General features: G+C 45.0%; 1 protein-coding gene across 1 annotated transcript; it reads left to right on the top strand.

Annotated features, from left to right (window-relative positions):
* LOC110393520 lies at positions 9,252-12,941 on the top strand. Its single transcript, XM_021386420.1, has 3 exons — positions 9,252-9,411; positions 11,114-12,563; positions 12,928-12,941. The coding sequence occupies exons 2-3, from the start codon at positions 11,354-11,356 to the stop codon at positions 12,939-12,941; spliced, it is 1,224 nt and encodes a 407-aa protein (XP_021242095.1). The 5' UTR covers positions 9,252-9,411; positions 11,114-11,353.

Genomic DNA, 17,123 nt, shown 5'->3' on the forward strand with positions numbered 1-17,123 from the left:
CATTGTGCTGTCTCTAAAGACTAAGTGAGCAGTGACTTTCATTAAAAAAAAAATCATAAATATACTTTACTGCTTGAACTTAGTGCAAATGCACAACTGACTCATTGACTCAATAGATGTAATTGCTCTCCAGGAGCCTTTATGGTCTATTGTTTCAATTATAAGTGAATTACATAGTCTCCAAGTACTTACTCACTTTGCTTTCAAGGAGAGTGAAAAGATCAAGTCAAAGCAGGAAATTAGACAAAAAGGACAAAATTTTATTGAAACACTTCACCTTCTGAGTGAGGAAAGGAAACACATCAGGCACAATCTAAGTCATTCATGGATGACATATTTTATCTATCTGAAACCATTACAAGCCTGAAAGTGTATAAATTCAGATTCTAAGAGGAAGGCAAAAACTAAACATAATATATATGTGGAAAAGACAACAATTGTGAGGGATGAGGCAAGACACAGAATTAAATAAGCTTCTTTCTTGAGATAAATGATCAGAAAAGGGGAAAAGTAGCAAAAAGCAAGGACCAGGATTAGATCTCTGAGAAGCTTTTGAAGTTTTTTCTTCTTTTCCTGAGAGGAAAAATCTTATGGGCTCTTTAGCTCTTGGTACCATATGCCAGCACTGGAAATCATGGCGTCCTTCAAGAACATATAGCAAATGTTAAAATCAGGCAGGAGAAGCACAGATATGATATTAATTTGGAAAATAAGGCCTTCGGGTAGTAGTCCTTTGAGGACAAAGAAAACATATGGTTTTGGAGAGAACTTTGAATGAGTTTATCATAAATACAAGAAAAGTAATAGTCGATGATAAGAGAATAATGTGCAAACAATAAACAAAAATATTCTACATACTTCTCTATGAAGTCTCTGAGAAGGGAAGATATAATATTTCCGAATTTAAAAATAAAATCTAAAATCCTGGTATTTTAACTTACATTTTATGGAGAATAATTAGTTTATTAGCTGAAATGTGAATGCTTATGTTTCACCCTTGTGATTTTTGATCAAAAGACCATCACTCATTAAATTTCCTAGGAGAGGATTTACAGCTATATTCCAGTGTACAGACTCCCATGAAAAATCCCAGATTCAATTGGAGTTAAAAATACAACATCACTGGAGACATCATACTAGTAGCATAGTTGTGTATGCTGCCAACATCCCACAGCTACTGCGAAAAAAAAAAAAAGGTTATTGAGGAGTTCTTGGTGGAGGTTTTGTCTGCCCAGAGGGAAGATTGTCAGAACTCATGGAAGAGATTATGGGGAAGCAGATGGAGAAAACATGGGATCCAGAGGTTGCTTTGAGAATCATAGAATCATAAAAGTTGGAAAGGACCTCTAAGATAATCTGGCCCAACCGTCCACTTACCACCAATATTATCCACTAAACCATGTCCCTAAGTACTACATCTACCCTTTCCTTAAATATCTCTACGGATGCTGACTCCATCAATTCCCTGGGCAACTTGTTCCAATATGTCAACACTCTTTCCGAGAATAAATTTTTCTTAATAGCCTGTCTGAATCTCCCCTGGCGCAACTTGAGGCCGTTACCTCTCATCCTATTGCTGTTACCTGGAGAAGAGGCCGACCTCCACCTCACCACAACCTCCCTTCAGGTGGTTGCAGAGAGCAATAATGTCATCCCTGAGGCTCCTCTTCTCCAGACTGAACAATCCCAATTTCCTCAGCCGCTGCTCGTAAGACTTGTGCTCCAGACCTCTCACCAGCTTTATGCCCTTCTCTGGACACGTTTCAGGGCCTCTGTGTCTTTCTTTTAGTGAGGGGCTCAAAACTGAACACAGTACTCAAGGTGCAGCCTCGCCAAAGCTGAGTACAGAGGGACGATTGCTTCCCTGCTCCTGCTGGCTGCACGACTTCTGATACAAGCCGGGATGCCATTGGTCTTCTAGGCCACCTGGGCACACTGCAGGCTCATGTTCAGCTGGCTGTCAGCTGACACCTCTAGATCCTTTACCTCCATGCAGTCTTCTAGCCACTCTGCCCCAGGTCTGTAGCATTGCCTGGGGTTGCGACCAAAGTGCAGGACCCGACACTTAGTCTCAGGCAGACTGACACTTCCCGCCCAACTTGATGTCATCTGCAGACTTACTGAGGGTGTACTCAATTCCTTCATCCAAATCATCAACAAAGATATTAAACAGAATGGGGGCCAGTACCTACCCCTGGGGAGCACCACTCCACTGGAGTCAGCAGCAGGTTTAACTCCATTCACCATCTCTCTGAGCCCCGCCCTCCAGCCAGTTCTTTACTCAGCAGAGTGTAGCTGTCCAGGCTGATGGCTGACAGCTTCTCTACAACAGTACTGTGGTAGATAGTTTCAAGGCTTTGCTGAAGTCTGGACTATGTCAACAGCCTTCCCCTCATCCACCAGACAGGTAACTTGATCACATAAGGAGATAAGGTTGCTCAAGGAGTACTTGCCTTTCATGAACCCATGCTGGCTGGGCCTGATCCCCAGTTGTCCTGCACATGCTGTGTGATTGCACTCAAGATAATCTGTTCCATAACCTTCCCTGGCATCAAGGTCCAGTTGACAGGCCTGTAGTTCCCCAAATCCTCCTTACAACCCTTCCTGTAGATGGCAAGCCTCCAATCCTCTGGGACCTCTCCAGTTGACCAGGACCACCAGTGGTGGAAAGTGGCTTGGCAATCACTTCCACCAGCTCCCTCAGCACCCACCAGTGCATTGCATCTGGACCCATGTTTTTGTGGCAGTCCAGGTGAAGTAATAGGTCTCTAACTGTTTCCACCTGAATTGTGGGGGATTTATTCTGCTCCTCATCCCAGATTTCCAAGTCAGAGGGTAGAGTATCCTGAGGATAACTGTTCTGACTATTAAAAACAGATGTAAAGGAGGCATTGAGTACCTCAGCCTTTTCCTTATCTTCAGTGGTCATGTTCCCCACCACATTCAGTAAAGGATGGAGATTCTCTTTGGCCCTTCTCTTATGGATAATGCATTTATAAAAACATTTTTTGTTCATTTAATTCATTTACATTCATTTCATTTTGTTCATTTATTCATTAACATTTTAATTCAGTTCTCTCTTACCCGTGGGACTAGCAATAATGGAGACTTGAGGGGAGGCCTCTAAGCCATATGCAGTGCTAAAATTCAAATTCAGAGACTTACGGTGCGTAGAATAAGCTATGGCAGTTATTCCCTGTCTGGGAAATTGACTTGATGTGCAAGGTCATTTCTTATCCGTAGCATCTTCTGGAAGAATCAATTAAGGGAATTATCTAGGACAGTTACATTGTTTTCTCTAGTGAATACAGGGAAATCTATGCCTATCTGACTTCTGGGGACTGATGTTTACTACACTATCAACATACCCTCTTTGACCTGACTTCTGGTTCACAAAGCAAGCATACCTCACTTTTTTTTCCATTTTTTTAATCCCCCCTTCCTTTTTTCCCCCTAATATTATTTGTTCACTACATGATCTTTATCTTTTCAAAATTTCTCACTGAAGTGAGAATTTCACTAAAAAGTTAGGAATCTCTGTTCTGGTACACTGCAAATAACTCCACTTGAAACCACACGGTCCCTTTGAAAATGGATAGTGGGACCAGGAACTTGCTGTCCTCCTACAGCTTTTCTTGTGCTCATTAGAGTCTTTTTTATATCATTTACTATGGCAATTAAAACAATCTGACCCTAGAATAATTTTCCATCTCTCCTTTCCCAAACTTTTCAGTAAAATCCAACATTAAATTGTGCGGTTCACTAGATCTCTTAAGTGGTGGTTTATTCTCCAATAAGCCACTGGGCTGTGCTATTACTCTACATTTTAGGTGCTCATTTTTCCCATACCAGCTTCCAACACATTATTCAGAAGAATGACTGCTATTTATGGCAGACAATTTGTACAGTTTCATAAGAATCTGGTCAATAATTAATGTCCTGATAGCAAATAATGGGCTGGATTTTAGCTCATCTGTATTTTTTGTTTTCTTTGTGTACCTCTAAATGCATAAAGCCTATTTCTGATGGATCAAAATCATTTTTTGGCTCATTAAAGCATCTAGTAATGCAGATTACTTGTAATTGAATGCTGCAGACCAGCTACCACCTTTTTTTGCAGTACTCTTTTCTCCATAGGTAAATGTAAAATTCAATCCAAATTTTAACAACAACAACAAAAATCACACACACACACAAAACCCAAACAAATAAAGCCCCCAAACAAATAAAGCCCCCAAACCAGCACCTTAGCTTCAGTCAATGTTTTGTCCATTTTTTTACACTTTACTGTTGCAGTTGATCTTAATCAGTGAACATCCACATTCATCTCTCCATTACACAGTCTTGGTTCTTAAAGGTGTTGCTCCAGAAAAATATGCAGCAGTCAATATACTAAAATATTAATAATATTTTAGCCAAAGCAAAAAGATCAAGAAAGTGGAAGTAACCCAATCCTCTCTGACAGCTCGCTTGGTCCTTTTGATGTTCAAGGTTGCACTGTGTTTCACTGTTTTCTACTTTTTTTTTTTGTTTCTTTTTCCTAGTGATCAAGCTACAGTACAAGGTGATAAAGATTCCGAGTCTGTGCTCACTGGCCTTTCGCCTTTGTCAGCCACTCAGCCTCACACTGTGTTCCTGGATAAAATCCTGGAAATTCTGTGTATGATTTACAAGAAAGTATGACTTCTAATATACTCTTTCATCTCTTTTTCAAACTATCCACAATCTGAAAATTATTATATTCTTATTATGCACATGTAATGCACTGAGTCTGCTTGACTTGTGCCTTCTTACAGCTTCCTGACGAGGGGAGCAGAAGGGAGCACTCATCTCTGCTCTCTGGTGACAGCAACAGGACTCGAGGGAGTGGCATGGAGCTGTGTCAGGGAAGGATCAGGGAGTGTTAGGAAAAGGTTCTTCGCTAGAGGGCAGTGGGCATGGAACAGACTCCCCAGGGCAGTGGGTGCAGCCCCGAGCTGCTGGAATTCAAGGAGCATTTGGACAATGCTCTAAGACATAAGCTTTGAATTTTGGGTAGTTCTGTGTGGAGCCGCTCGATGGTCCTTGCTGGTTCCTTCCAACTCGACATATTCTATGACTGTGGCAGCATTAAATCAGGAAATAAACTTCATGTTCTTGAAATACCGTTTGAGGTGCGTAATGTCTTTGTTATTATTCTGTAAAGTTTATATTGTGGCAAAGCTACTAATTTTGGACTGAGAGCCCATCATGCAAAGTACTTTAAAACACAAAATCAAACAGTAATGACCAATATTTCACAACTGAGTAGGTAACTTGAACAAGTTGTCAAAAGAGGTGGTGGGTCCCCTGTCCCTGGAGACATTCAAGGCCAGGCTGGACCGGGCTCTGTGCAATCTGATCTAGCTGTAGGTGTCCCTGTTTGTTGAAGGGGAGTTGGCCTAGATGACCTTTAAAGGTCTGTTTCAACTCTAAGGATTCTATGATTATGCACTGTGTTTAGCACTTCTGCTACTAGGTCTTTAGATCTGGAAATTCAACAAGTTAGACATTATCCCGTGAGGTAGCAAATAGGACTGGTTTAGGAAAGTGCCTGAATGTTTATTTTTAACCTGGCAGCTAGTCCAGGGCTGTTAAAATGTGAATATGTTCTGAAATGCTCTGCAGCAAGTGTAGTGATTTGACAGACGTGCTCACCCCAGCCAGCAGTGTCTTGAGAAGCTACAGACTCAATGGCCAAGGAATGAACCATCCTAGGTAACACTTCTACTTGTGGCATTACTGGGGAATGGTGCTTGAAAACTTGCTCTTGCACTGACCATGCTGCAGAAGTTTCTCAGATACTTCAGTTTCCAAGATTGTCCATCAATCTGAGAAGCATTATAGTTACTATAACATCTTGAATATTGCATTAATTTTAATGCACAGCTTGGTCTATAATTAGCTAACAACTTTCTCTTCAGCCAGCTATGACAATGATTACTAATTTTTTGTAGTGTATTTATAGACCTTGTCACAAAAATTTATGGAGTTCCTCATCTTTTTACTGCTGTCCTGTAGTATGTAATTATTTTAGTGGATCTAGGGACATAGCTGAAAATAATTATCTAACTATATTGTTAATAACACAGTAGCTATTAAAAGCAAATTTGAAAATAGCTCATTTACTTTTTTTTCCATTAGCATTTATTCACTGTTTATATTATGCAAAGTTTGGACAGTGGAGTATGACATTTAGAGCTTTCTTTATAGTTATTTTCACATTCTGGTTCCCCAGGACTACTGTAATCTGGCTGCAAACATGTCTTTAAGAGGCAAACAAATGACTGCTTTCACTATGCTTTTGACTTTTCTCTGAATCACATATTACTCATGATTTTTCTGTAAGCTTGATTTTGATCTTTGGTGCCAAATGGCCTTGTAATCTGATGCTCTGATGTCTTTTGGAGACACTGGTTTTGATATGGGCAAGAAAGTTTGTGGAGCCTCTTTGCCCTCTGAGACAGACTTTAGCATCCTTCATACACAGACTTTGGCTTTCACACTAACATTTTCGTAGGGGGTTGGCTGCACTTGCCAAGGGTGTTGTCCTGAGGGACGTGGCTCTTGAAAGTGCGTCACCCTGAGCTGCTGATGCGAAATCAGCTTATTCTCAAACAGCTTCTCTCTTCCAGAAAAGGAAAAAGCCTGATTTCCTGCTTCTAATCCTTTTTCACCCTTTCCTTAAAATAAATTAGATATTTCTGTGCTGCAGGGTCTGCCAGCAAGGACAGATCCTGCAGCCTCAAAGGACATTAGCTTCTGTTAGTCTCTGGCTTGCCTTTTTGCCACGGCTCTCCTTCTCCTCTGTATCAGCACACTACGGGCAAGCTGCTGAGACACCTAGATTTGGCTTTCCCTCTGTAACCACTCGGTGACACACCAAATACCTTGGATGATTGACTGATTCCATCCGATCTACTAATTTCTGTGTTCTGCACCTGGGATGGGGCAGCTTTGTATCTATGTACAGATGGAGGGGGGAGAGGTTGGAGAGCAGCCCCATGGAAAGGGATCTGGAAGTTCTGGTTGACAGAAAATTGAATGTGATCATGCCCTGCATGTCCTGGCAGCCCAAAGGGTCAACTGTGCTCTGAGGTACATGAGGCCCAGCACTACCACCAGGCAATGGGAGGGACTGTCCCCTCTGATCTGCGCTGTGCAGCCTCACCTCGAGCACTGGGTGTAGTTCTGGGTGCAAAAAATATAAGAAGGATATAAACCTATCAGAAAGTGGTCAAAGCAGGGCTATGAAGACGATGAAGGGTCTGGAGCAGGCATGTCCAACGCATAGCCCGTGGGCTGCATGTGGCCTGAGAGAGTAAATAGCCCTGCTCCCTGCCCTGCACCATCATGGAGGTGGCTTTTCCCTGAACTGCAGTAATAACCAAACCATCAGCCCAAGACAATTCCTCTTCACTTAGTGCAGCCCAGGAAAATGAAAAGGTTGGATATCCAGAGTCCAGAGGGTAAGACATGTGAGGAGCAGCTGAGATGCCTGGGTTTGCTCAGCCCAAAGCAGAGGAGCTGAGGGGAGGCCTCATGGCAGCTGCAGCTCCTCACGGAGCGGAGGGCAGTGCTGAGCTCTGCTCTCTGTGACAGCGACAGAGCCCGAGGGAACGGCATGGAGCTGTGTCAGAGGAGGGGCAGATGGGGATTAGGGAAAGGGTCTGCACCAGAGGGTGGTCAGGCGGCCGGAGTTCAATGCTCCCAGGCATAGGATTTGAATTTTGGGTGATCCTGTGTGGAGCCAGGAGCTGTATTCAATGGTCTTAGCTGGTCCCTTCCAGCTTGGGATATCCTGTGATTCTACGAATTTTCTAGAAATTGGTATCCTGGACTTCTGCAGAAGAAAGTGCTAACATAAGCTTCTCTCGGATGCCGATGTCACAGATGCCCAGTTAGATACTGCAGTGAGGGGCAAGAAAAGAGTTTTCAGGCTCTTTTTAATGCAATACAGTCAGTTGTGTGCTACTTAGCTTGCAACTTTCATTCCTGGTGAATGCTTTTCTATATCCTTGCCAAACCAGTGCAAACTTCTCCTCTTTTAACCCAGCCTCCTCCTTATAAAATGAGAATTCTAAGTTGGAAACAAACTTGAGTAACTCTCACAAACAGAGCCTGTGTGAGCGCATTTTGTGAAGAGTACACTATGTGAGTCAGAGCTGCAAAAGCAAGGAGTTTATAGGAAGATCAAGTACGGGCATAGATGTTGGTTGCTTAATAGAGGACGTCACTGTCAGAGATTCTCCACTTTAAAGTGCAGTTATCATCTGGAAAGTGTAAAAGTGACATCCTGGTATGCCACATTTATTCCTCCTCCGCAATTTCTATCCCAAATTCACTCAAGTCAATACCATGTTTTTTCTCTGACTGCCAGCACAGCTAGCTCAGCCTGTTACCTGAGAATCAAGCTGTGTTCTTTCTGCTTATTAAAACATTGCCAACTGCAAAGCTTCTGGAATCAAACATTAACTGGCAATGCTGTGGGAGAGGCAGGAGAGCTGAGTACATGACTAGCACATCCCTAGCTACAGCAAGGAGAGAAAGAAAAAAAAATTGATCATTAAATTCAGCACATATGCCTCAGGAGACCCACAGAGAACACATATTTACAGCACCCAGGTGCCATTTTTTATGCAGTTGCTTTTCTGACTATCACTGCATTTCATGACGGAACAGCTAAATACAGAGCTAAATAGTCCCTTACTCAAGTCCTAGGTGTGCCAGATTTCCAAAGGATTCATTAGAGAGGAAACATGTTTAAAAAGTACAGCCAGTATTTATTTACTATTACTCTGTCATCCCTAAACTGCAGCACCTTCTGCAGCTGGCAAACCTGACCAATGTGCACTTATTCTTTACATGTGCTTAGTTGTTGAGATAGCTTAAACAATATCTTCACAAAGGCATTAAGATTCCTGGGTAAAAAGAGGAATAAAAAAATTGATGAGTCCATGAAGGTTTTAAATAGTTCAAAATTTGGGGTGGATTCAGAAGAACATCAAAAAGTCCACATGTTTATCTGGAGTTTCTCTGAAGTGTATGAACTCTCAAAATCGCCGAGGTTAGCTGCTTCGGAGCTGCCCCGGCCAGAACCGCAGCGACTGAACTCCAGGCCCAGGGCAGTTTCGATCGGCTCCTTTACGCGAGGAACCCCGAGCTAACAGAGCGGCTCGGCAGCTCTCGCGAGAGCGGCTGACGTGGAGTGGGCGTTGCCAGGGCAACGGCTCTGCATCCGCGCCGCTTGCCTTAGAAAAAGCTTCTGGGAAGGCAGCAACGCGACGCTGCCCACCAGGGACGGAGAGGAGGAGTCAGCTGCTGCCAAGAAAAATGAGGAGACCCAGACGGAGGTCCCACAACAACATGCTAGTGCACACGTCTTCGGCTGCAGTGAGTGTCTGAGCCTGGCCCTTGCAGTGCAAGGTGGTGGAGACAGCACTTGTGTTAGATGCGACCAGCTAAATGATTTACTCAGCCTTGTGGTTGACCCGAAAGAGGAGGTGGAGAGGCTGAGAGGCATTAGGGAGTGTGAGAGGGAGACTGATTGGTGGTGCCGGTCCCTACTGTCCCTGAGATCCAGGCAGCCAGCTGAGGCCCCGCATGAAGCACATTGCCCCTTACTGCCTTGCAAACAGGTAATGGGGGGAAACAGCAGGCAGGCAGTGTTCCTGCTGCAGTGATTCCCCTGTCCTCTCCTCCCCCTAACAACAATGGTGATGAACTGGGGGACAGGGGGCAATGGCAAAAGGTTCCTGCTCGGCAACACAGGTGCACCTGCTTAGCAATTCCCCTGCCTCCCCAGCTGCCCCTGCAGAGCAGGTACAGTGCTCTTCAGGGACAGTTGGACAATGGTGGGGATGATGGTTCTTCCCACTTGGAGGTGTCACCAAAGCCTAGCAGGACTACCCTCAACATTAAAACCTCCTGAGCAAAGAAGAAAAGACAGGTCATTGTCATTGGTAACTCAGTGCTGAAGGGAGCAGAAGGCCCAATATGCAGACCAGATCCTCTTCACAGGGAGGTCTGCTGCTTCCCAGGGCTCCAGGTTAAAGACGTAAGGAAGAAACTACCTTGCCTAGTACGGCCCTCAGATTATTATCCTTTGTTGTTGTTTCAGATAGGCAGTGATGAAACAGGAAGAACTTCCCTAAGAACTGTGAAAAAGGACTTCAGAGCCTTGGAGCGACTGGTCAAGGGTTCGGGAGAACAAGCTGTGTTCTCTGTCCCTCCAGTTATAGGGAATGATGAGGGACTAAACCTGATGGGTCACTGGATTAATACCTGGCTCTGAGATGGGTGTGCCTGGCAGGAGTTTGGTTTTTTTGACTTCGGCTCAATTTACATGAGACCAGGCCTGCTGGCAACCAGTAGGAATAGCTTATTCCACCGGTGGAAAGGGGTTTTATGATGGGAATTGAGAAGGTTCATTGATAAAGCTTTAAACTAGGTATGAAGGGGCATGGGGTGAAACTGGGGTCACTAGTAAGGAGCCTGCATGTAATGTGCTTGTGAGAGGGGGATGTGCTAGTAAGATCCCACAGTCTTGTGCCTTGGTGAAGGAGGAGGATGACACACCTTTTTGTAGGAAGAACACAAGGGTTGGTGTGAGCTTGGTGTCTATGGAAGCACCTGAGTATGATCAAGAGGGTATTAGGGCTTCTTCCACTCATAAGGTGGCCTGGCTCAGGTGCATCTACACCAATGCACACAGCATGGGTAACAAACAGGAGGAGCTAGAGGCCATTGTGCGGTCGGAAAACTGTGATATAGTCGCCATCACAGAAACGCAGTGGAATGACACACACAGCTGGAGTGCTGTAATTGATGGCTACCAACTTCTCAAAAGAGATAGACAAGACAGGAAAGGCGGTGGTGTAGCCCTCTATGTTAAGAAAGAGTGCGAATGTATGGAAATTAATGATGGTGATGGTAGAGTTGAGAGCTTATGAGTCAGAATAAAAGCAAAGGCCAAATAAGACTGACATTAGCATGGGAATCTGCTACAGGCCACCCAACCAGGATGAGGTAGTGGATAAGATACTTTATAGACAGTTGGTTGAGGTCTTGAGGTCTCTACCCTTTGTTTTTGCAGGGGACTTCAACTTTCCACGCATCTACTGGAATTATAATACAGCAGAAAGGGACAACTTCCTGAGACAGATGGTGAAGGAGCCAACAAGGGGAAGCAAAATCCTGGACCTGCTGTTTGTTAACAGAGAAGGCCTTGTGAGGGATGCAAAGGTTGGAGGCTGTCTGGGATAAAATGATCATGAAATGATAGATTTTTTTGATCCTTGCTGAACTGCAGAGGGGAGTCAGCAGAACTGCCACCATGGACTTCTGGAGAGTGGACTTTGGCCTCTTTTGGACCATGGTTGAGAGAGTCCCTTGGGAGGTAGTTCTGGAGGGTATGGGATCCCAGGAAGGCTGGGAGTACTTTAAGGAAGCTATTTTAAAGGTGCAGGAGCTGACCATCTTCAAATCATGGAAGATGAGCTGTAGGGGAAGGAGACCGGTCTGGCTGAACAGAGACCCTAGGCTGGAACTCAGGAACAAAAGGAAAGTTTATGGTCTTTGGAAGAGGGGGCAAGGAACTTATGATGATTACAAGTATGTAGTGAAGCTGTGCAGGGAGAAAATTAGAAAAGCCAAAGCTCAGCTAGAACCAAACTTGGCCACTAAGGTGAAAAACAACAATAAATATTTCTATAAATACATCAACAGTAAGAGGAGGGCTAGGGAGAATCTCCATCCCCTGCTGGATGCTGAGGGCAACATGGTGACCAAGGATCAGGATAAGGCTGATGTACATAATGCTTTCTTTGCCTCAGTCTTTAATAGTAAGACTAGTTGCTCCCTGGGCACACAGCCCCTTGAGCTGGTAGATAAGGATGGGGAACAGAATAGGCCCTGCATAATCCGTAATGAAATGGTTTTGAACCTGCTCCAAAAGCTGGACACTCACAAGTCCATGGGGCCAGATGGATTGCACCTTAGAGTGCTGAGGGAGTTGGCAGATGTGGTTGACAAGCCACTCTCCATCATCCTTCGACAGTCCTGGCTAACAGGGAATGTCCCGGTGGACTGGAGACTAGCTAATGTGATTCCCATCTTCAAAAAGGTCCGGAAAGATGAACCTGTTAGCAAGAGACCTACTAATCTCATCTCGGTGCCAGGGAAGGTTATGGAATGGATGATCTCTGGAGCCATCATGAATCAATTAAAGGTCAACCAGGGGATCAGGCCCAGTCAGCATGGGTTTACGAATGGTAGATCCTGCTTGACAAACCTGATTCCTTTCTATGACAAGGTGACCCACTTAGTGGATAAAGGTAAGGCTGTAGATGTGGTCTACCTGGACTTCAGCAGAGCCTTTAACAACATCCTTGTGGAGAAGCTGGCTGCCCATGGTTTGGATGGGCATATGCTCTGCCTGGAAACACTGACTGGATGGCCCAGGCCCAAAGAGTTGTGGTCAGTGGAGTTAAATCCAGCTGGTGACCAGTCACGAGCGGTGTCCCCCAGAGCTCGGTACTGGGGACGCTTCTATTCAACATCTTTATCAATGATCTTGATGAGGGGATTGAGTGCACCCTCAGTAAGTTTGCAGACGACACCAAGTTTGGAGGGAGTGTTGATCTGCTGGAGGGCAGAAAGGCTTTACAGAGGGACCTGGATAGACTGGATCAATGGGCCAAGGAAAACTATGAGTTTCAATAGGGCCAAGTGTCAGGTCCTGCACTTTGGTCACAGCAACCCCAAGCAACCCTACAGGCTTGGGGAGGAGTGGCTGGAAAGCTACTTGATGGAAAGGGACCTTGGTGTGCTGATGGACAGTCAGCTGAATATGAGCCAGCAGTGTGCCCAGGTGGCCAAGAAGGCCAATGGCATCCTGGCTTGTATCAGGAATGGTGTGNTGATGGAAAGGGACCTTGGTGTGCTGATGGACAGTCAGCTGAATATGAGCCAGCAGTGTGCCCAGGTGGCCAAGAAGGCCAATGGCATCCTGGCTTGTATCAGGAATGGTGTGATGAGCAGGACTAGGGAAGTAATCCTGCCCCTGTACTCGGTATTGGTGAGGCCCCACCTTGAGTACTGTGTTCAGTTTTGGGCGCCTCAGTACAGAAAGGACACTGAGGTGCTGGAGCAGGTCCAAAGAAGGGCAACAAGGCTGGTGAAGGGCTTGGAGAATATTCCCTATGAGGAGAGACTGAAGGAACTGGGGCTGTTTAGTCTGGGAAAGAGAAGGCTGAGGGGAGACCTTATTGCTCTCTTCAAATACCTGAAAGCTGATTGCAGTGAGAGCGGGGTTGGTCTCTTCTCACTGGTGACAGGTGACAGGACAAGGGGAAATGGCCTCAAGTTGCACCTGGGGAGGTTTAGCTTGGATATCAGGAAGAACTTCTTTATAGAAAGGGTTGTTAAGCACTGAAATAGGCTCCCCAGGGAGGTGGTTGAATCACCATCCATGAATGTGTTTAAAAACCGTTTGGATGTGGTGCTCAGGGACATGATTTAGTGGTGGGTTGTTAGAGTAGGGGTAGTATGGTTAGGTTGTGGTTGGATTTGATGATCTTGAAGGTCTTTTCCAACCTGAGCAATTCTATGATTCTATAAAAATGCAGGCAGGAGCTCTCATGAGATGTTTCAGATGCCTGCGCTGCTTGTCCCAAGCAGAAAAACTGCAGACTTGAGTGGTCACTGCTTTGCACCCCACAAATCTATTTATCTCTTCAAAGATAGAAAACAAATCAAAATACTAGAGAATTACAGGTGCAAAATGCTAGAGATTTGCAGCATTTACATACCTCCTTTTTATGCACAAGCACAGACATGGATAATGAACTGTTTTGGAGCTGCTCAGTTTGGTTCTCATCCCAGCTTTGTGATGATGTCTAGAAAACACCTGCTTTCCTTGAGGGCAATATGGCTACTGATACCAGCAAATGGGCTGCCTTAGACAACTTTCTTGGCTTAGTTACAAAATATGTAGGACAAGTGAGCCTTATAGGACCTTAATTCTTCCCAGCTGAAGACTGCACAGATAAAAGGCCAGCTACCTGAAAAATGATAATCAGATAACTGAGTCTACCATTTTGGTGGTCTCCAGAGGAAGAGAGTTTGCACACAGAGAATTCTGACCCTGACTGTGCTCACTGTAAGACCACTAGTTGTCAACACTCTAGTCATGACATCATGAAAACTGACAGTATCAGTCAATTACTGTAGTGGTAGCCTTTGAGCTAAACTCAGAAGAAGGTTTGCAGAGCTTAAGTAACTGTTATATGTCAGCTGATTAGCATTAAGTCTTCATGTACCTGAATTACAGAATAACAGAATGTCTGAGGTTGGAAAGGACTTCTGAGGTCATATGTCCCTACTCCATGCTCAAGAGGGGACACCGAGAACAGGTTTCCCAGGGCCATGTCCAGGCAGCTTTTGAAGATGTCCAAGAAGGAGACACCACAGCCTCTCTGGGCAACCTGTGCCAGCGCTGAGCTGCCTGCACAGCACGGAATTGCTTTCATTGTTTATGTGGAAGGTGCTGTTCTTCAATTTGTGTCCATTGGCTCATTCTATCCATTAAAGAGGCTGAATATGATAGCCTGCAGTGAACAAAGCAGATGGAAGCTAATTCCTGTATCATTTTCTAGTGTCCAACTGAAGTGTATAACACTGAAAATCACTCGCAAAATATTTGATTCATTTTAGAGAAAGAAAGATATGTCTTACAGTTCACACTGAAATAAGCTCAGAAATGTCATCCACTCAGGGATGCAGAGTTTGGCATTGGAAAGGTCTTTAATTCCAAAGGTGTGAAATATAACAGTCACTCATGTTGGTAAGAATCTTTTTTTTAGAGTTTAGTCTGCGAAACAGCAAATCACAGAAGCAAGTACCACACAAATATATGAAATTGGACACTGAGTAAGACCTACTGCTATAAAAGGGCTTAAACATATCATGAGCTACTGTTCTTAAAGAGCTGCTGCAGGTACCTAATTTCCTTATAAATATTTACAGCTTTATTTAAAATTTGTATATATGTTAATACTAATAAATTATTTCTCCACAACTAAAGGGTGGAAGATAAAATCTAAGTGGAAGAGATGAAGCTATAAGCCATAGAGATGTCATATAAATATGACAGTAGTTGAGAGACAGGACAGCCAGCACTGGTACTGTTAAGGCTATGACACAGTGGATAGAATGCTGGTGGAGACTATGTCATAGTAGTACCAAGCAACAGAGGTGAGCAAGGGTGCAGAGGAGATGAAAGGGAGTACAGCACCCTGTCCAGGTTACAGTGGTTATGTTACTGGTGTTGGCCTCTGCCTCTGGAGTTTTGACAAGAGTTTTCCAGAGCAAGTTTAAAAAATACTGCAGCAACCATGGATGTCATGCAACTAAGCAGGTGAGCAATGTATGAGAGGAGAGGGCAGAGAGGATGGGAACAGAACAGCCCATAGTGATTGACGGTTTTTGCTCCTCCTTTGTTGCATTTTCTCTCTTGCAGTGTACAGATTTGCTTGGAATTTGTTTGTTTGTGGCATGCACTTCTCCTCTCATTCATGTAAGAAGGGAATGGAGACGTGGCATTGCTCTACTGGGAAGATAAGTTCCCCCAGCATATAAAACATCCTGGTTTTCCTGGGAGCTGAAATTGCCATACCTCAGTCTTAAAGGGAACATTATAGCCCCTGCCTAGGATGCATGTGAGTTGCTGTTGCTACTCTGATGTCCACACTGCAGTGGATAAATTTATTGTCTTGGTGCCAATCTTAGAAAAGAGTTTCCTGGGATGAGTGGAAAATATGATCTGCAGCCATAACTTCGATGGAAGTAAGCGGGTGAGCAAATTCTGAGAGGAGACGGCAGTGAGGAGAACAGTACAGCCCATAGTAATACTATATGGCTGCTCCTCCATTATTCCATTTTGTGTCAATTGCAGCCTGTTGTTTGGCTGTGAATCGACCTGTCAAAGTCACGCACCGGTCAATCCAATCCTGTATGAAGGAAATGGTGAATTGGCAACTCTACAAGGCAGATACATTATCCCAATTGATACCAGCCTGAATTTTGTGGGGGCTCAAATGTCCATACCTCTGTGGACAAGGGAGCGCTTTTGAAATGAGCTAGGGCACACAAGAACTTCTATAAGCACAATACTGTCCCTACTACAGTCATTAAATTGATGGTGCTATCCCCAGACTCTGGAGTTTTGAGAAGAGCATCCCAGCATGACTTTGAAAACTGATGCAGCAGCCGTAGCTGTGGTGCCAGAGAGTGGCTGAGGAGGGTCTCACGGAAGAGCAGGGAGGAGAGGAATAGATCAGCGCATAAAGCTGGCGTAAATCGTAGCCCACCCTGGTTTCTTTGGGGTCTGAAAACTCGATACCGCTCTTTGCGAGGGAGCTGCATTGCCTCTTTCTAGCACGCACAGCAGCTGCAGTTAGCAGGCCAGTCACCGTTGTTACCGTGGCTGTGTTGCCGATGTTGGCACGTGTTTCTGGATTGTGGAGCACAGTTTGCGAGGATGGGTGAAGAAACTGCGTCATGAGCCATGTCTGTCACGCAAGGGAGTGGGTGAGCAGGGTCTGAGCGGAGAGGGCATGGAGGAGAGGAACGGGTCTGCCCCTGGGGATGGGTGGTGGCCGCTCCTCCTTTGTTGCTTGTTGTGTCTCTTGCAGGCCGGCAGATGGCCATGAATTGAGCTGTTTGCTGCAAGTACTTGTCCTGTGCCTCACGTAGGAAGGCAATGGAGAGCTGAGAGTGCTCTACTGGAGAGAGAAGCTGAAGCCCCGCGTATCTCCTGGTGGTTTTCCCCGGGGCTGACATGTCCATGCATCTGTTCCAAAGGGAGTTCTTTTGGCACGGCGTGCCATCCACTTTTCCTCCTGCAAACCCAACGCTGTCCGCGCTACAGGGATTGAAGTGCTGGTGCTGGCCGCTGCCTGTGGATTTTGGACCCGATTTTCCACGGCGGATGTCCAATAGTGCATCAGCTGTGGATGTCGTTCCAGTAATCTGGTGAGAGAAGTTTCAATGGAGAGGGCAGGGAGGTGAAGAGCAGGGCTGCCCACAGGGATGGATGGCGGCCG

The sequence above is a fragment of the Numida meleagris genome, chromosome 2 (genome assembly GCF_002078875.1).
Source record: "Numida meleagris isolate 19003 breed g44 Domestic line chromosome 2, NumMel1.0, whole genome shotgun sequence".
Classification (NCBI taxonomy): domain Eukaryota; kingdom Metazoa; phylum Chordata; class Aves; order Galliformes; family Numididae; genus Numida; species Numida meleagris.